This window comes from Lacerta agilis, chromosome 8, assembly GCF_009819535.1.
Source record: "Lacerta agilis isolate rLacAgi1 chromosome 8, rLacAgi1.pri, whole genome shotgun sequence".
NCBI classification, from domain to species: Eukaryota; Metazoa; Chordata; class Lepidosauria; order Squamata; family Lacertidae; genus Lacerta; species Lacerta agilis.
The window spans coordinates 75,374,024-75,394,070 of NC_046319.1; the positions used below are offsets into that span (position 1 = coordinate 75,374,024).

The following is a 20,047-nucleotide window of genomic DNA, read 5'->3' on the forward strand; positions in this document are numbered from 1 at the left end:
TTCAGTGCAGCTCGCACCCCCTTTGCCCCTCCACCTGCACCCTCCTTCGGCTAGCGGTCGCCTCCATGGGGTGGGCGTGGGGGCGCGGGACCCGGGGAGCGTGTGCGCGAGGGGACGGAGCAGGACGGGTCGGGGTGCCGAGAGCTTCCTCCCCTCCCTCCCTCCCGCAAGGAGCAGCTAGCTGGTTCTCAGGGAACTTGGGGGCAGGGGTCTGCATGGGGCTTGGGGGAAGGGGCTTCTTCCCAGCTCCCCTTCTGGGCTTCTGCCTCCGAGGTACGGTTTGTTTTTTGTTTTTTGCAAGAGCCAAAGGCGCCCATGACACGAGCAGCTGCAATCGCTGCTCTGCCTGCCTGCTGCCACTAGAGGGGGGTGCTGCTTCGGGGATGGGGGGGAGCGGCCTCTTCTTCTTTCTAAGGGGAACTGCGGCTGCTGACGCGGCAAGGGGGGAGCACAACGGTTTGGGCTTGGCATGGGGAGGGGTGCGGTTCCTGCACCCAGGACGGGGTGCTTTGCAATGGGGCTGTGCCACGCGGTGGGTGTTTCTCTCCCTTTTGCCTTCCCTGCGTTTCCTTTCTATTCCGAGAATTCTTCCTGACCACCCCCACCCCCCCAGCCTGGAAGGGCAGAGGCAGGACTTTTGAAGGTTTTTATATATAAAAAAAGTCAGTGTATCCTAGTCCTTAGCCTTCAGGGCTTTTAAAAACCCACCCCCAGGACTTAACCCTTTCTGCATTGTGTCCGGGGAGTGTTTGGGAACCCACAAGCTGCCCCCCCTTTTTTTACACTATTCCACACACCCCCCAATCGAGTCTCCTAAAAGTCCAGGATTTCATTTTTGTTCTGCTGCCTTCTGCTTTCCATTCAGTCTCCCCCCACCCCACCCTCCCCTACACCTCCACTTCTACTTCCGCCTGCCGTCAAGGGTTTTGCAGGAAGTATGCCCTCTGTTGGCTTCTGCGTCTGCTGGATGGTCCCCTCGCCCCTCGCCGTCCCAAACCTCGTCTCCTCTGCGCGGAGAAGCTCCACGGGACCATAGCAAGAGAGAGGGAGAGAAAGACGCCTGCCCCGCGTGCCGCCCTCTGCGGAGGTGGCGGGGGAAATCTCTGCATGCCCTCCTCCCCTCCTGCCGCCAGAGACTGAGTGTAAATCATGTTTATAAGTTAATGGGAACGAGAGGATCTTTTACAAAAGAAGAAGAATCCGCAAGGCAAAAGCTGCCTCCCTCCACTGCAAAGTTGGGAATATCTGGTTCCTATTAAAACAAAACAAAAAAACATGCGCCACTCTTCCTGCCTGTCTTCCTCTTCCTTCCCCCCCCCCCCTCGATCACTCATAGAGGAGGGAGCCGTTGGAGATCCACGACCGAGGCTTTTCGGTGCTCACTTGGTGTGGTCCCAGGAATATGATTTGTTGTTGTTTAGTCCTGTCCAACTCTTCGTGACCCCATGGACCAGAGCACACCAGGCACTCCTGTCTTCCACTGCCTCCCGTAGTTTGGTCAGACTCATGTTGGTAGGTTCGAGAACACTGTCCAACTGTCTCATCTTCTGTCGTCCCCTCCTCCTTGTGCCCTCCATCTTTCCCAACACCAGGGTCTTAAATTGGCATTGGTGGAGTCCAGTGACGATGGCCTGAGCTGGGCTCTAGAAAGTCCCCAGTCAGTGTGCATCTCTGCCAGGAAGTCAGTTGGTGAGAGCTACTGAAGTGGACAGATAAATGAACTTTGTCCCAGGGAACCTGGGCTCACTTACCCACTCGGCCAACAAAACTTGCTGCTTGCCCTTAAGCTGAGTCTGTCCCAACCTACCCTCACAGGCTTGCCGTGAGAACGAAAACTAAAGAGGTGGTTGGAACTCTGCAAGCTCCTTTTCGTGGCCTTGTTTGCATGTCACTCTTTAACCATATAAAATAACTTACTTTAAAAGTGAGTGTATACTTTGCTGCAGCACACCAGAGAGGAGACAGACCAAAGGCTGGCTCCATGATACATGTGAACTAGCATTGGTGGGTTGTTTCCTCCAAACCAATGGAGCCAAGAAGAAACTTGTGGTTTGTTTTGAAAAAACAGAATATGTGTGTTGCTTTGCAAGCATCACTGAAGCCAGTCTCTGCTTTGTTTCCTTGCTGCTGTGCTGAGCAGCAAAGTGCATTCATTTAGTTCATTCAAAATTTAGCGCAGGTGTTGCCAACATGGTGTCCCTTTCCCCCCCCCCCCGACCCACAGCTGTTGCTGGATATGCATGCTGTGCTGTCTGAGGCTGATGCCAGTTGTTGGCCCACCAACATCTGCAGGGTCACAGGTTCCCCACTTCCGATTTAAATTGATGTGAGACCCAGGCCAGTGTTGGTCTTGTATTTGCGATAAGAACTTTATTCTAACCTGCTTCACAAGTAGCTCGGGAAAGGGCTGCAGAGATTATCAGTGTGAAGCAGTTCGGATTACTCAAAAGGCAGAACATGAAAATGGTGGTTGTTTTTTGCAAGGCAAGTATACCATTGCAATCCAAAGCGCAGAGCCTCCGTCCCCAGGTGGTCTGGGACTCACCTGTGTGTGAAATGCAGCCATTTCACCTGAAAGTGATCAGGGCCATTATAGAACAAGTTTTAATGGATGCATAGTGGCATGTCCAGTAGCTTCCCGTTTTCCTCCGTTCTTGGAAGTGGTGCTTCATCTGTAAAACGATGACTTAAAGGGCAGCTTGAAAAAGAGGACAAGATTATTTATAAGCTCTTTGCCTATTGTATAGGACAGAATATTCTGCAGGGACAGAGTAGAGAATTCAGCATTTATATATATATATAGAGAGAGAGCTCCCAAATTAAAAATCATAAGCAATTTGATAGCTCATGTTTTGAAAGATGGATAATACACAATGAAACCTTGGAAGCAAGGAGCTGAATATGATTTACAATTAGGCAAGGCTGCTCCCCAAGCAGCAAAAAAATGCATTGTGCAGAATTTGGGAGGGTCAAAGGACTCTGCTGGGTCTTTCCATAATGATAATTTTTATTATTTTACCCCACACATCTGACTGGGTTGCCCCAGCCACTCTGGGCATTTGGGGCAGCCTCGATGACCAGTAGAAGTACCCCTACACTCCCCAACTGTATAATCTCAAATAATGGGGGTTTCGTTTGAATGCCGAGTTTCCTGCATGCTGCATGCAACTTAATTGCTATGGCTCACATGCAGATTTCCCCAGCAATTTGGTGGGAGGGACGAGATTTTAAAAAGGCAAGCTCCTTTTCCGAAGTGATTGAGCTAGCAAGTCACTCAGGTGACCCAGATGCTGGTGGCTGAGAGTGATCCCGACTCTTGCTCTCCTTACACATGAAGACTGATTAGCAAGAGGAGTGGCTGTTGAAAGGGGGATGCAGCCAAACAGCTGGTTGTGGAGATTGGCTGTCTAGACTTGGTGACAGCCCTCCTGCCTTTCACCCACTCGCCTGAAAATATGGGCTGCTGGGGGGGGGGGCTCTCCTTTGCTCACTCATCTCCCCACTGGCTTGGCAGAGGTGCCTGAGCACTCCTTTCCCACCTGATGCAAGAATTGATCCGCTCAAAGGTGGGTTAAAAGTGGGCGAGGCAGCTGACCTTGTGTGCTCCTGGCAGAGGCCACTCCAGGTGGAGAGTTTGTTAAGAGGGGTGCAGTCTGTAAATCTGGGCTGACAGCTGATGACATTTTTATATTTAAAAAAAACACCCTGATGAGCCACGGGATGCAAGCCACGTGCTAGAGCAAATGATACTTTGAAGCCTCCGAGAAGGTGGCAGTGATAAAATGCTAAAGGAATAATCCTGTTTTCTGGAATTCCTTCTTCCCAAAGGAAGGGCAACGAGGAGGAGGAAGTCGACAGGCCCTGGGCTGGTGCTTATGTAGGAAGGTAACCAGGGGAGACCACACTGAGATAGATGGGAGTGGTGCTCTATCCCAATGCTCCCTCCTTCCCTTGTGTCATGCAAAATTTGAAACTTGCAAGGTGGTAAGACAAGGACCACGAGAGAGTCCACACTAGGCTTCTGCTCTGGTAAAACTTTGCATGCTCAATCTGGTCACAACACAAACGTGGCAAGCTGCCTTCTACCGATCCCATTCACCTAGTTCGGCATTGTCCACATCGACAGCCAGCAGCTCTCCGGGAGTTCAGGCAAGGGACTCTCCCAGCTCTGCCCGGAGGCGCGGGAATCGAACCTGTGACCTGCACACAAAGCCGATGTTCTACCACAGAGTCATGGCTGTTGTGCCGTGAGGAATGAATCAAAATAGGTAGCCTGGTTGTGAAACTAAGAACTGTTCGGACCCTGTGCTGTCCTCTCCCTCCTGTGCATGGTTCCAAGTCCACAAGCCTTCATCCCCTCATCCTTGCTCCACAGGGGGTTGGGCTAGATGACCCTTGGGGGTCCCTTGCAACTTCACTGTGCTTTTGATTCTATGACCTCTACCTTTCCTAGCTCACTGAGCACCCCGGAGGTAATTCAGGGACAGTGCCCTGGGGCTGGTGGGGTGGCAGTCATGCCACCAGGTCTGCAGATGCGATACGAGGAAATTCCCGAATCCTTATCTCCCGCTGATCCAACTATAAATACAGACACAGGCAGAGAAGGTGGCCTACTCAAGAGGAGCCAATAGCCTGCAGAGCTAGGTAAGAAGAGCAGCCGCTTGGGTACGGTTTGAGACCAGTGTGGAACTGGATACAAGCAGAGTTTGATCGGATAGAATTCAAATTTCCTCTGGTTGCTGATTTCTCTGCCATCTGGGGTAAATGTGTCTGTGTGTGTGTGCATAGCTGTTTCAGTTTATAGTAACAAATTGCCGGGGGGGGGGGTATCCATATATAATTATTTCAGCAGTTTTTAGTCACTTGTAACCAAACTTTGTAAACAGTTTCTTAATACCAGTGCAATTGTTTGAAGAAGTGAGTTAATGAACCTGCCTTAAGTCAGGTGGCAGATTTCAAACCAACGCAAGCAGATTTCTAGAGGAGATGGCAGTTTTGCCCTAATCCTACACAGGCAAATAATGCAGTGGGGTACTGAAGCCACATGAACAGAGGACCCAGGGGCACACAGGAAGTATTAACAGGCTGTTAAGTCACTGTTGCCAGTAGGGCCTGGCGCCCACTGAGACATGTAGGGCAGGAGGGCAACAGCAGGTGGCGCCAGAGCCAACGACTGGCAGAGCCAATGTTTTCTAGTTTTGCCCCTGCCCTAATCCCTGCTTCAAAGGCAGCACTGAGACTAATAAATAGGAAGCTGACTGGCAGCGCCACCCCCTGGTTGTAAGCGAGAAGGCAGGCAGGTGAGGGTTGGCTGGTGATGGGATCAAGCTGTAAAGTTTCAGACAAGGATGGGCAGCTGACTTCGCCATGCTGCCTGGGAGCTGATGGCTGTTGGATTCCCACAGAATCGGGAGGGCACCAGGTTAGGGATAGCTGCCCTGTGTCTTTAGCAACTGCTGATCTGAAGAAATCAGCTTTTTTAAAATATATATATATATATATATATATTGCAGGCGATAAGTTGCTTATTGAGGTGCAGGAGCAAAAGCTAGTGAAAAAGTTGGCAACCCTGTAGGAACTTGATGACCTTTTAACTTTGTGCAATGAATTCCTAAACTTAAGGCCTTAGAGTGTGAGAAGGGGGTTTCCACAACTTAGGGGCTGCCCCAGAGAATACCCTCTCCTGGGCCATTGCCCACCCCCTGAGTTTTTGAGGGCAGAGTGATGGGTAGCGAGAGGGAGAGAGGCCAGGGGGCCCTTCCCTTGCCAAACTGCTTTGGAGCCCTGAGTTAATGAGTGACAGGGTCAGAGTGGTCACCCTGCCCTGCCACCCCATAAATGGGTGCCTTTAATCTCTTTTCTGACATTCCCAATTATTCTGCCTTTCCAGTGCCTCCCTGGGTCCATTGCACCATGAAGCTTCTTGCTGTTTTCCTCAGCTTGGCCGCCGTCATAGGTAAGTCAGCCTCTCACCTGCCCGCCTTCCCCTCTTACAGCATTGGCAAGCGCAGTCAGGATCTAAAAAACTTTTTCAACGCAGTGAGTTGGATGAAAGACCTACCTAATGGCCCTACACAGGATCTGTGGTTTTTAACAGCTGCATTGGGGGCAGAAATTCCACAGGTGCAGATCTTCCAGGCACATAGACAGTGGGTACGATGTATCTGTTGTATTTTGACCCATCGTGTATTAATGAAAGACGCAAAGCTTCTGCCAGGAGGGGAATAGTGGTAGGCTGGATTCAGCTAACCCGGCCCACTGGCAGAAGCCAGCACAAAGACTGGCTGGTACAACGAGCTTTCTCCACCTTATGGACCCCCATGTGCTATGGACCAAAAGTCTGGCGGCTCAGGTGAACCCCCCCCCCCCCCGGAACAGCACCTGGGGAGAGGAGAAGGGAGGCTGTTCTGCAGGGCAAGCAGAAATTCCTGTGTTGACAGAACTATCTCCTTAACGCTGCATTGAATTCCACCCAATAATAACAGCAACAGTCTTGTTTGCAAGCATGTGTAAGGCTGGTGTCAGTTTGGGCGATTCCAAAGGCAGGCATGAGTGAGTCCCACCTCCCTGTAATAAAGGTATATCCCACCCTGTTCCCTTTCACGGAGACTAGGAACAAGTCTTTGGGGAAAATTATCCTCAGCATTTGTCTTCTGGAGCTCTTGATGCGAATCTTCACCAGATTGCAGAATTATAGAGTTGGAAAGGGATCCTGAGGGTCATCTAGTTTAACCTCCTGCAATGCAGGAATCCTGCCTGCAGTTTTCCCTGTGTGGTCTTCATCCGTCAAATGGTGGTTTAACTCTCTTCCCCACCCCCCTCTTTCATTAAATTTTGTCCCTTCTTCAGTTCAACTAGGGCACCTAACAACAATACAACGAAATATTAAAAATTACAATAGACTTAACAGTAACTAAAAACAGCAAGCCTGTAGAAAGGGGAACGGGAGAGATTCCCCAGCATTAATATACTGTATCTAAGAGAAAAAGGTAAAAGGATAGAAATTGCGAAGGCGTGGAAAAATAAAAAGACCCTTTGGCTGGCATGGAAATAACAAAGGACTTGGCATTGGGCAAACCAATCTGGGGTGAGGAGAGACTTGCAGTTCCATTGGTTAACCACTGAAAATACCCTCTTTCCCTCAAAAGGCAGGAGCACTTGGAGAGATACCCCTGAAGAAGATCGTGATAACCAGGCACAAAGGTCGCTGATCCTAGTGATCCTTTGAGACCTGCCAAAATCAAAACACCACAGAGATGCCCAAACTGGCCACGTCAAATAGTTGTGGCTCCCCCCCCCCAAGAATTCTGGGAGCTGTAGTTTGCTAAGGGAGCTGAGAGCTGTTAGGAGGCCCACCCCCAACCCCACCCCGGTATTCCTCTCCCAGAACGGTTTAACGGCCAGTCTTTATTTCCAGCAAACTCTGGGAACTGTAGCCTCTGCGAGGGGAATAGCTGGTCAGGGGTTCCTTTACCTTTACCTTTTTAACAATTCTCTGCACCCTTAACAAACTACAGCTCCCAGAATCCTTTGGGAGAAGCCAAGGCCGTTTAAAGCGGTGCTGTAGAAATGTACTGTGAAGGTGGCCACACTGTTTTTCTGAGGTAAAAGAATTCACACTTGTGTCAAGGCAGGAGAGCCTCAAGGCCAGTTCCATAGAGAGGATGTTAGGGCTGCCATATGTCCGGGATCCATCCAGGTGGAATTTTCAGAAATCGGTTATAATGGCTGGGAAAAGCTGGGCATATGGCAGCCTGTATCGGGCAAAATAAATAAATAAATAAATAATGGTGGGGGGCGGGCGGGCGGAAGCTCAACAACTTTTGTGTCTGGATTTTCACTTTTTAATGGCTACCCTATTATATGTGGCTTCCTTCCTTCCTTCCTTCCTTCCTTCCTTCCTTCCTTCCTTCCTTCCTTCCTTCCTTCCTTCCTTCCTTCCTTCCTTCCTTCCCACAGGTTCTTCTTCAAGTGATGAACCTGCCAGCAACCCCCCGACTTGGAAGCAGATCCTCAGCCCCTTTGACAGTTTCAAGGTTCCCGAGGAGATCAGGTGACACGAGATCTTTATATAAACACACACACACACACACACAAACACCACTCTCCCAAGCACAGGTTGTACTGACCCATTCTAGGGCTGACATCACGGAATGCCACGTTGAATTTGATAAGAGAATCTCCAGGGGCGATTTGAAATCTCTACCCTTATCGCTAGAGTTATGACGAAGCAGATACAAAGGTGGCTCACCCACAGGGGGCTTCGCAGAGATGAGGGTCCTTCGACATCATCTAAGAAGCTGGAATTTAGAACGCAGGCACTCCAGGGCGCCCTGGGGCATCGGTACATCTCTTTCTTTGGAACTGCAGGTTTAAAAGGCGAAAGATTTATACGATCTGAAGAGAAACCAGAGTTTCTCTGCAGGCTTAAAGTGTACTTGGGGTTCCTTTGGGGTGTGGCATTTATCTCCCAGAGGAGTGGCAGAGCAAAGCAAGACATACGTCACGTGGTCAGTGCAAGAGCCCTGCTGGATTTCCCCTCCTGCTATTTATTGGTCAACGTTTGCATGCTGCTTAACTGTCAGTGAAGCCTCTAAGTGGTTTACAAAAGTATATATAAAATATACATTACAATTGCCAGTAAATGTTCAGAACAAGTTTATAGCAAAAGTGTTACTGTCGGCATTTAAACCCTTAACGGCGTGGGAATACTTTACGTGTGGGATTGCTTTACCCCAAAATTTCCCACTTGATCACTTTGATTTCTGGAACTGGTACTGTTACAGCTGCCACATAACGTTCATTTCCACATATAATTATTGGAACAGCACCCACACATTGGCACCCCCTGCCTATTGGCGGCAGGCAGCCAGGCGTGTTCGCCGCAATTCTTTTTTCGCCACCTGCTTAAAACATTTTTGTTTTCGCAAGCCTGTCCTGACATGTCAAATGTGTTTAAATGTTTTTTATATATATATAGCTTACTGCTGATTTTAACTATATTTAAAAGGCTTTCATTGCTTGTTCTCAGTTGCTTCTAACAGAGAATCATTGTATTTATGTAAACCACTTTGAGGTTTTATTACAATTACACAGGGTATAAATGTTGTTAAGCAAATAAATAAATTACCCTCATATTCCATGAATTTGCCTAGTCCCTCTTAAAGCTGTCTAAGTTGGCAGGCATCAGCACAGCTTGCGGTAGGTTTCACCTGTGTGTTGTGTTAAGAAGGCTTTTGCCTTTTCCTCCTGAGAAGGAGAAAGAGAAGCCAGCTTGAATAACTGGCCTCAACATGACATATTGCGTGGACAGGCGGAGTCCCCCAACCCCCAGGCAACCCCCGAGCGGAATAATGACACAAGACAACGTGCTGTGGGATTAAAATTGGCCACAACTTTATTAAGATTCTGATGTAGGGAGACCTCGGCTCAGGCATTGGGCGTTTATCCTTCCCAGCCCCCAGCGGGGGATCTGGGAAACTGCAAGGTTATCCAGAATGTGCGGGGATTGGGCTAGCTCTGGAGAACATATGTTCAAGCAGATAGCCTGTCCCCTGTTTGCTGCCACTGGTGGGGGAGAGCAATGACAATCTCTGGGCGTATGGTCAATGCCTTCCCCCAATACCCCTTTAACGGGGAACCCTGGTATCGCCGCCGCACTGGGGGCGTGGAGTCACCGCCCCACGCCCCCCCACGCCCCATTTAGGAAAATGGATTCTGCCCAAGGCCTGAAACTGCCAATGTTGTGATGAATTGCTACAGGAAAGGCGAAACCTGCCAGTGCAGGGAAATTCCTTTCTGGCCCTTTAACAGCGGCCTTGACATAGCAGCGCCTGCGTACCTGTGGAGACGAGGTTAACCTGCAAAATAAGTGTTAATTGAGGGAGTGGGGGGTGGGAGAAGCTCTGGAGCCCCCCATTTGAAGTGGGGAGCGATCACTCCTTGAAGGACAACTGGCCTGTAGGTTTCTCCCAGGCTAAACTGTTTCTCCTCTGCAGCACCCAGGCCGCCGAAAGATTCAGCAGAGTCCAAAGCCAGCTGGCGGAACTGAAGGACCAGCTTCTGCCGGCCCTCCAGAAGGTGACGGAGGACCTGCAAGAGCTGAATCGGAAGGTGCAACCTTTCACAGAAGCTCTGGACCTGAAGTTGCGGAGTGGCATCAGCAAAGTGCAGGAGCGTGTGGCCCCTTACACCGAGAAGCTGCGGGAGCAGGCAGAGCAACGGATGGAGACCTTGCAGCAGACCCTGGCCTCCGGCAGGGAGAAGCTGACACAGAACGTGGAGGATATTCGAGCCCAGCTGGAGCCTCTTGTGAAGGATGCGAAGACCAAAATCCAACAGCGGACCCAGGAGTTCCGCCCCGTCATGCAGCGACTTCACAGCAATCTCAGGCAGACCTATGAAAGCTTGCAAGTTTGCGCTGAAGACTTCCAGGGTTGTCTGGCCAAGTTTATGCTGCCGCCCCAGTGAGAACCCGGTCTAGCAACCAAGGGGTGGTGAGCAGCAGGATAAAGATGGAGGGAGTCTGGCCTTTGTGGTGGAAATTCTCAGACAGGCGCCTAGCAAAGGTTGAAGCTGCTGAAGAGCCACAACGACTTCTTATGCCTGTAAACATCCCCTTAATGGAGCAATAAAAGATCTAGCCTTTAATTACCCTTATTGTCTTTGTGAAATTCATGGAGAGAGAGAGAGAGAGAGAGAGTATGTGTGTGTTGGATTGGAGAGGGAGGGAAGGAATATGGACATTAAATTGGGGTAGGAATGAGAAATCTGAATTTCTGCACTACTTTATACACAATGGACCAAATGGTACCATTTAAAGTTTTTTAAGGCCATCTTTCTACTGTATCTCTCAAGGCAGCAAACAGAAATTCAGGATCATTGGAGGGGTGAAGAGTTAAACCCTACTTGCCTTGCCATTCTTGGTTCCTGATCCAATCAGCCACCCCCTGCTTTTGCAATTTTGTGGAAAATCAGAAGAAAACTCTGCACTTAAAAGGCGCAGCTAGGTAGCTAACAGAACGTGTAGTTCAGCCATTGTCACATATCCTGCAACGCTCTGTGGAGTAAGCACCATTTCGATCTGCTTCTGCCAGAAAAAGAGAGAATGCTATTAAAATAATTTTTCATGCCCTACACCCTCCATAGAATAAAGCGCATGCTGCCACCATTATGCTCAAAAAATGTGGAGTACTTTAGTCCATGTGTGGTGGTTGTGCCCAGATATTACATCAGTATGGGGGTGGGATGTCAGTTTTTCAAGAGATTTGTAAAATCGCTTCCCAGTCTTTAATCCTTGATCCACTACTCATCTTCTCACTTAATCTGTGATGAACAACCAAGAAATGTATTACACAAATAGCTTGTACCTTTTCTTCTTGTTGTGGCATGCCTTTGTGATTGCCAAAAATTGGAAATAGTCTTCAACTTACCTTTTTCAAGAGGTCTGGAACACAACACTAAAGGAAAAGTTAATGCATAAACTTGAGAATCCTGAGTAAAGGGTCTGGATTGGACAAATTTCAAGATACACAGTACATCTTCATTACCTTTGCCACTTAAGAAGAAGATAGCTATAGCCCACCAAGCCATACTTAGAGCTAAGTAGTCTGGATTAAGACCATTTTATTGAAATTTACATGCATTGCTGAGCCTGATTATATTATAATATGTAGTGATTTTATATTATAACAAGTAACGACATTTTCTCCATTTATATTTTTATATACAAATGCAATAAAATTATTTTCAGAAAACATTACTACACAAACACAGCCCTAAACCAGCATCATTAGGGACAGCTCCTTTATTACATGGTTTGGAGGAGGGAAGATATCACCAACAGCCTCTGCTCCCCACCCCAAATTGCTGAAGCCACACAATCCAGTCGCTTCCCTTTTTTGACCCTTTCTGTTTCAAAGAGTTTGGCCAAGGTTCCATCCTCCATTGCTTATGAGAAGCTTCAGAGATCTGGGGGAAGCACTAGGGTATGTCAGCCCCACCTCTTAAGAGTCTGTGATGCGTTTTTTGATTGCCTCCAGAAGTGGAGTGACATAGAGTTGCATGGTCTGGCTGAATGTCTCTATGCCCAGCTTGATCGTCTCCTGTGCTTGGTTGGCATAAGGCTCTAGGGACACCTGGTATTCATGCAACTGGCGATGAAGCTTCCGGGCGTAAGGGATCAGCTCAGGGCCCTTTTCTTCCACTTGCTGCTTCAGCTTCTCCTCCAGCTCCTGCACCCTGGGGAAGACCATATTTCTCAGGACTTGAGTTTGCGGTCTCAACTTCTCCACGACTGGGCTGGTGTAGAAAGTCACTAGGGATTCCAGCCCCTCGTAGAGCTCTTCTGTGGCAGACCGTAATACGGCTAGGTTCCAGCTGGCACCCACCAGAGCATGCCCCGACAACTGAACTGCCGCATGGTAGGCCTGTGTGATTTCGGGGGGCAGCTCAGCCTGCAGGTCATAGAAGTACTTGCGCAGTTTTGCAACATCGTCACGAAACAAGATTCTGTGGGGGTTCAGAAGGCATAGAGCGTTGTGAGCGGGATACAGAGCCAGTGTGCTACAGTGTTTAGAATACTGGATTAGGATCCGGGGGGGGGGGGGAGTGTTGGACAAATCTGTCCCAGGGACCTTTCCCAGAGGGATTCATATTTCTCTTTGAAAGGACGAGTCTACACCACAATCAGGCATAAGCAGATTTATTGTTGGTCAACACAGTACTGTGGGCAACGAACCGCTGCCCCCCAGCTCATGCTGTAAAGAGGGGGTTGCGCATCCCGGTTCCCATCACAGACAATTTATACCCTAAAACCTTCGAATATCCCTATTGGATAAGAAATTGCAGTTTACAGGCTTCCCTAAATGCCCATTTCATGCCTAATATGTGTCATGTGACAAAGCCGCATGAGAGCAGGAAGAGCTGCTGGAGTCTAACTGCCATAACTGCCATTCTAGTCTGTAACTGCCGTTCAGTGCTGTGTGAGTTACTTACCTTGGCTGTGGTGACTAGTTTCTCTCAGAGTGTGTGCCAGTATAAAGAGCCTGTATTCTATATGTGATCTATTTTTAAGAAGAAGTTTATTTTAAACTTAATAAAAGTTTTTATTTGTTTCAATGAAAACTCTGCTTAAATAATTCCCGCTGCCCATTTCATGCCTACTCCCTAATATGTCCCCCCCTCCTTTACATACATCCCATGTCCATTTAAATTATCAGTTTCGTCAACAGGGGTGTGTTTTCAAGTCACCCAGCCCTCATAAATCAGGAGGCTCTCATGGTCAGCATAGGCCAGGTATGTCCAAAGTCTGTTTTGGGGGCCTAATCCATAGGGTTGCGAGGTGTCCACTATTTGAGTGGACAGTCCACTTTTTCACATTATGTTCACTATTTTTTTCCACAAAATAGTGGACATTTTTTTAATTCAAAAGCTTTATGATGAAATGGTATTTTAATATGTTGGAAGAAGACCTGGCAACCCTACTAATCCAGCCTGCCGGTTGGTTCAATCCGGCCCCTGGGGTAAAAAAGCTCGACAACTTCAGTCCTAAAAAAAGGTCAACAACCTTGGTCGGCCCTCACGCATGTTCACTTCATCAAATCTGGCCCTCTTTGAAAAAAGTTTGGGCACCCCTGGCATAGGCTATCAATCCTCTTCTAAGACATTCCTCACTTAATTGTACCTTCTAGCAGAAACAATCCTCTTAGGGAGGATTCTAGCTTGTCAAACATTTTGCCTTGTCTCATTTATAGTGTCTCCAGCAAAACATGCAGATAAACAGTTCTGCAAAGGGGCCCTTCTTTGGGGCTGTTTTTGTAACCTCTTTGTTCACGGAATCGGACTTAAGGCAGGCATGGTCATCCTCACCATTCCTTCTCTAAGAATAAAACTCATTTTCATTCACTTATTCCAGAAGGAGTCAGAACCCCAATCAGCCATGAAGCTCACTGGGTGACCTTGGGGCCAGGCAAGGACCTAATCTACCTCGCAGGTTTGTTGTAGGATTAAAGTTACACACACGAAGTTGCACCTCAGAGGAAAGGTGGAATAATAAGCAAACAAACAAAGGAGGCAAACCTCCCTCACTGGGTGAGATATTCCAGAATTGGGGAGCCAGCCTTCTTGTTACACTTTTACGCACATTTCATAAATTCCTAGAATGAAAAAATTAACAAAGGAGAAGAGGAAGTAAGAGTGGGGGGGGTGGGGGTAACCTTTTCAGCCCCAAAGGCTATACAGTATGCTTCATTCTGGGCAATTTTTTTTCTGGGACCACCTGTCAGTGGTGGCCAGAGCCAGAGCCAAAAGTTTGCGCCAACCATGAATGTAAAATTTCACTTTTGTGTAGTAGGGCTACCATTTCTACACACTCTCTCAGTCTTTGCGGTCTATATCCCTGCCATGCAAGCAAGAGACATTAGCAGAGTGAAGGACACTTATTCCAGCCATGCAAAAACTCTCTGACCAAGAGGAAATGATGCAAGGTTGGTGAAGGGTATGGCCTGTGGGGAAAGGGTGTAACTGGGGCAGACATGTGACCTAGAGAGTGCCCAGATAGAGAGGTATGGAAGGCCACAGTTAGCTCCCAGGTGAGCAAAGGAAAATCTAGCAAAGATGAAATCCTGCCAGCGTTCTCAAAGCTTCAGTCCGTGAAGTTCCTAGTTCATGTCCCCAAATGCCCTAAATTGGGGAAAAGGAGGCAGATCTGCTTACCTCACTTCTTGTCCGAGCCTCGATCTTCTGACAAAGTTCAATTTATCCCACGCTTTCTCGCTGACCTTTCCCAGGAGTTTAGTGAAGTCGTGCTTTAACTGTTCCAACTTGGAGACCTGTTTATCCATTTGGGCAAAAGTTGGATGGCCTGGGGAAAGAAGCGAAACATCTGCATCACGTCTTGTTGCGCAGGAAGTAAGGTGGGGCAGCCTTGGCCGTGGTCCTGGTAAACTCCGGCGCGCGCTGAGATATTGGCCGTTTGGCTGATTGCGGCCCTCCTGGTCCAAGGGGGTAGCCGCCTGGGCCCCTCTGTCCTGCCGCAGTCGCCAAAATGTTGCAAGAACCCAAAAAGTTTATTTACTGCAGTAAAGAGTTCCAGCAGGATCGCTCTACAAAGGCTGAACCCCACCCAAACGCCCTGGGGGGTGGTGGTGGTGGTTTCTTTATAGGTTTCTTACACAAAGCATTACAATTCCCTCCAATCATATGCATTCTCATTGCCTCATTCAAAGAAGCATACAAGCTGTCGTTAGCCAGAACTCATATGGTGATATTATTTTAACACGGTACTATTGCAAATCAAATTCCTAGTCCCATTGCGGGGGGTGGGAATGGCTGGGTAACTTGACTTTCGGCATAGGTCACAAAAAAGGTTCCTGTGCTTTTTCTGAAGATTTTGCCTGCGGTTCCTGCTGTGTGCTGCAGAATTCATACAGGAATCCAGGCAGCTGCCTGTGGAGATCTGCTCCTCTTAAGAGAAATTTAAGCTGAAAGGGTACTTTGGGTTACCAAGATAACTACTACCGAAGACGTCATGATTATTTCCCCACCAGCCATCCCCACACCGTTGTGCTGCCAATGCACCAAAGGAACAGATTAGACCTACACAGGCCCAGGCTATTGACCCTAAAAAAACAACAACGTGATTTGCAGAATGGACTCTGCTTCAGCAAACCCAAATCTAGTTTGGGGAGCCTGGAGCAGCAAGAAGGAAGTGGACAATCCTGGCTTGACCATGAGGTGAGTTGGAGACCTAGCCTCAGGTGGTGAGTTTGGGGCCCAATTTATGCTGTGGGTTAAACCACTGTGCCGCTTGGGCTTGCCGATCGAAAGGTCGGCGGTTCGAATCCCCGCGACGGGGTGAGCTCCCATTGTTCATTCCCAGCTCCTGCCAACCTAGCAGTTCGAAAGCACGCAGTGCAAGTAGATAAATAGGTGCCGCTCCGGCGGGAAGGTAAACGGCGTTTCCGTGCGCAACTCTGGTTTCGCCAGAAGCGGCTTAGTCATGCTGGCCACGTGACCTGGAAAAACTGTCTGCGGACAAACGCCGGCTCCCTAGGCCTGTAAACCGAGATGAGCGCCGCAACCCCAGAGTCGTTTGTGACTGCACTTAATTGTCAGTGGTCCCTTTACCCTTTACCTTTACCTAATTTGAGAAAACATAATTTAAAATATTGTGCCTGCCCTGCCTCTCCTCAGCCCCCCCCCCGCTAATACCTTGCAGGGGGGGGGGTTGTTGCTAACCACGCCTTCTTTCCAGTGCCATGGCCCTGATTAAGTTCACCAAACCCCCTCTCAGCTACTTTTTAGTCTTATATAAAAAGTCAGGACTTATGGATCTCCTGCATTGTTTGTTGCTCGATGCTGAGAAGTGGAACTTTGTATCTCTCTTGGTGGACATTTCAGATTTTGTACGCACACCACATTCCTGTGTTTTTAAACTCTATATGCAGACTTAGACCAGTAGCTTAATGATTTGTTATGTGGTGCATGAGACAAAGCTGTTGACAACCATAAACAGTGTTTATTTTAATCAGCTTGTAGGTTCTGCTTCTGATGCAATGTTGTGGTGTTACAAAGCTGACATTGTTTCCTCATTTTGTTATATTGGTTCCTCTGCCTTCCTTCCAGGAACTCTGAGTTGCCTAAGTGAGTTGCTCTCAAGGCCAAACGACACATTACAAGGGATATGCTTGAAAACGGCATCTTGGTCCAGATCTGATTGGATCTGTACCTCCAGTCTTAAGGGTTAAAAGAAGATTTCAGCACATTTCCTATGTTCATCTGAACACAGGTACATGAGGGAGTGAGATCATAATGGCTGGCTTGCTTACACTGTAGCTGTTTGAACCCTTTGCATGTGAAATAGATATCTAATAGTGAAGAGTGGAAATAGATCACTGTGGATTCTACTGGGTATGGTGCTGGCACGAGTGTGGAGATTATGTCTATATTTGCCCATGCTATAGTGGGTAATATATTGGGCTTCAAACCCCTCTCTCAGCTATGAAGTTCATGGAATGGTCTTAGCCTGGTCACAGTTTCTCAGCCTTACATACCTTATTGGAAAGATAAAATGGAATAATCCTATAAAGGTTCATTTGCTGTTCTCCTGGTTGCCTTTGAGTAAGGGGATCCAAATTGATAACCGACTCAAGCTTTCTGAAGCTAACTCCATAGTCTATCTCATTGGTTTTTCAGCATATTGTTTGTTGGTGGAGCCTGTGCAACCCAAAAAGCCTGATACTTCTGCCAATATTATTGATCCAAGAAGAGATAGATAACCTCTGGACCAATTTGGAATGTGCCCAAAGTCTTTGAAGAACCAACCAGGCAACTTTGGGCTAAGCAAAATTGTTCCAAAACATGACTCTTTCTGGCTCTTCCAAATCATAATACCTCCATGTTCCAAGTCCGTGAGAAAGCAGGGAGCTCACCCCCTCAAAAAAGAGACTCCAGAGTTTCCCTCTAGACTGAGGTAACCACCCACTCACCTGTGAAGAGGTACAAGACCATTGTGATGACAATTAACTTCATAGTGGCTCAGCGGAGGGTCCTGAGAATCCACTTGCTAGGGTGAAGGCAGGGGCTCTCTATCTGAGCAGGGGGTGCTCTGAGGGGAATAAATTATTGCTTCCATCCTCAGCTTCTGTAATTCATTAACACAGGGCGTTGGGTGAGCTTCCTGCGCCATCACCTCGAGTCATTGCCCCCACGTCCAACTGGCACGAAAAGGAAGAGGTAGCATTTGAAAGAGCTTGAACTTCAGTTTGCCAAGGACAACAGGTGGGTTGCTAAAACAGAATGAAGGAATTTTAAAACCACACGCAAACTTTGGAAGGGTTCTGTGAGATCAGACCAAAGACACGTCTGATCTTGTAACTCATAGAGCCAACTGATGGGAATTGGAAAGAAGATATATTAATTATAGTTCCTCCTCTATAGGCCCATGTGTGCGGAACAATGAGCAAAGGAATATGGCTGCAAGTCTGTATTCAAAGCATAGAGCTTAGCAGACTCTCTGACTGGAGAGAGCCCCTAACAGAATTTAATTCTCATCATCAGGCAGTTTCGTGAGGCATAGGAATAGGCTAGTCATCCTTTTTTTACCCTGTGTCAGTTTCCTTCTACCCCTTCTGCATGAATAGACCACACACTGAAGTATGTTTAAAAACGATTTACTTGCAGATTTAAGGTCTCATAGAAATTGTAGAGCTGGAAGGGGCCACGAGGGTAATCTATTCCACCCCCTGCAATGTAGGAATCTCAGTCATACATTGTCCTATCAGCAACACTAGAAAATGCAGTCAAAAATATTATTGGGTAGAAATACAGCAGTGTAGTTTCAGACATGTGTCTGAAGCTGGGAGCTTGTAGTGAGGAATGTCTTCCCTCCGTGGCTCACATTGCGAAGAGGAGAAGGAGGAAAGGAGGAGAAGGAATACATCACTTACTCCCTCACTGATGGTGGGCTGAGAGGGCTTGACCCAACTGAGCCTACTCTAGCAATTCAAACTCTGTGGTCCTTAACCCCTTCATATACCAACTAGCAAGCATGCAGTTGTGTTTTGACTGTAAAACTTTCCACACCAGCTGGGTGCATATTTACTTTATTTATTATTACATTTATATTACACTTTTCCTGCATGGAGCTCAAGGTGGCACAACTGGTTTTCCTGCTAAACTCATTTTATTCTCACAGCAATGCCTCTGTGAGGTAGGCTATGCTAAGAGGCGGTGTCTGGTTCAGGGTTACCCAGCGAACTGCTGGAGGGCAGATCTGAATCCTAGTCTCCCAGGTCCTAGTCCAACACACTAACCACTAGGCCACACTGTCTCTCATTCAGTATTGCATCTGGACTATCCACAGACAGCATCCCTGAACCTCCAGGCAATGCCCACAGACCCCTGCTTTATCCCTGCCTAGATATTGTTTACAGGGTTTCTTTCTACCCTGCTTTTGGGGAAGTTTGGAGTGACTTTAATGAGTCAGGACCCTGTAATGAAGAAAGTACTGACAGTATTGTTGTACTACATGGCATGGTTGGATACCAAGGGGTATCTAACCACCTTTTTCCATGTTGTGCATAATTGTATAAACCTCTGTCATCTCATCTCTTTCTTGCCTTTCTTCTCAGTCCCAAATGGGACGCGGGTGGCACTGTGGGTTAAACCACTGTGCCACTTGGGCTTGCCAATTGAAAGGTTGGTGGTTCGAATCCCCGCAATGGGGTGAGCACCCGTTGTTCAGTCCCTGCTCCTGCCAACCTAGCAGTTCGAAAGCACGCCAAAGTACAAGTAGATAAATAGGTACCGCTCCGGCGGGAAGGTAAACGGCATTTCCGTGTGCTGCTCTGGTTCGCCCGAAGCGGCTTAGTCATGCTGGCCACATGACCTGGAAGCTGTCTGTAGACAAATGCCGGCTCCTCAGCCTGTAGAGCGAGATGAGCACCAAAACCCCAGTGTCATCCGCGACTGTACCTAACGGTCAGGGATACCTTTACCTTTACCTTTAAGTAGTCCCAAATGCTGGAACCTTCCCCCATAGTGGAGTCGCGCCACCCCCTTGATAATTTTGGTTGCCCTTTCCAGAAACTTTGTCAACTCTTCAATACCCTTTGTGAGTTGAAGCGACCAAAACTGTGCACCGTATTCCACATGTGGCCACACCATAGATTTGTGTTTCATTGTGGTATCTGCTGTTTCATTTCCAATTCCTTTCCTAATGATCCCTAGCCTGCAATTGGGATTTTCCACGGCTGCTACACCTCTGGGTCAATTTATTCATCAAGATTTCCACCACAGTTTCAAGGTCTTTTTCCTGGTCAGTCAGTTCAGATCATTTCATGTTAAAGCAACATCTCTATCATCCTGATATTTTTAGGTAACATCTCTTCTGGTTCTATGGCCGGAGCTTACTTGCATCACTCCAAATGGAGCAAACTCTCCTTCAAGAGAAAGTCATTTGTTAACCTAGCACACCAGCATAGGGTATCTATAGACATATGGGAAATTACTACGTATACCATCCTGAGGTCATTGACACTGTGTC

General features: G+C 47.9%; 2 protein-coding genes across 2 annotated transcripts; one reads left to right on the forward strand and one right to left on the reverse strand.

Annotated features, from left to right (window-relative positions):
• Positions 1–4,549: 4,549 nt before the first annotated feature.
• LOC117051727 (apolipoprotein A-I-like) lies at positions 4,550–10,650 on the forward strand. Its single transcript, XM_033158360.1, has 4 exons — positions 4,550–4,644; positions 5,891–5,956; positions 7,960–8,053; positions 9,999–10,650. Exons 2-4 carry the CDS (start codon positions 5,914–5,916, stop codon positions 10,468–10,470), a joined length of 609 nt encoding a protein of 202 aa, XP_033014251.1. The 5' UTR covers positions 4,550–4,644; positions 5,891–5,913; the 3' UTR covers positions 10,471–10,650.
• A 1,112-nt stretch (positions 10,651–11,762) lies between these two features.
• On the reverse strand, positions 11,763–17,764 carry LOC117051728. Its single transcript, XM_033158361.1, has 3 exons — positions 17,490–17,764; positions 14,716–14,863; positions 11,763–12,510 (listed from the first exon to the last, which is right to left on the reverse strand). Exons 1-3 carry the CDS (start codon positions 17,530–17,532, stop codon positions 12,006–12,008), a joined length of 696 nt encoding a protein of 231 aa, XP_033014252.1. The 5' UTR covers positions 17,533–17,764; the 3' UTR covers positions 11,763–12,005.
• Between the last annotated feature and the right edge of the window lie 2,283 nt (positions 17,765–20,047).

Bases quoted from the DNA above. Each gene is read 5' to 3' on its own strand.
- LOC117051728 (XM_033158361.1), bottom strand. From the start codon at position 17,532: ATGAAGTTAATTGTCATCACAATGGTCTTGTACCTCTTCACAG. The intron at 14,864-17,489 runs GTGAGTGGGTGG...TTCTTTCCCCAG, and splicing joins GGTCTTGTACCTCTTCACAG to GCCATCCAACTTTTGCCCAA. The intron at 12,511-14,715 runs GTAAGCAGATCT...GAACCCCCACAG, and splicing joins AGGCTCGGACAAGAAGTGAG to AATCTTGTTTCGTGACGATG.
- LOC117051727 (XM_033158360.1), top strand. From the start codon at position 5,914: ATGAAGCTTCTTGCTGTTTTCCTCAGCTTGGCCGCCGTCATAG. The intron at 5,957-7,959 runs GTAAGTCAGCCT...TCCTTCCCACAG, and splicing joins CAGCTTGGCCGCCGTCATAG to GTTCTTCTTCAAGTGATGAA. The intron at 8,054-9,998 runs GTGACACGAGAT...TCTCCTCTGCAG, and splicing joins AAGGTTCCCGAGGAGATCAG to CACCCAGGCCGCCGAAAGAT.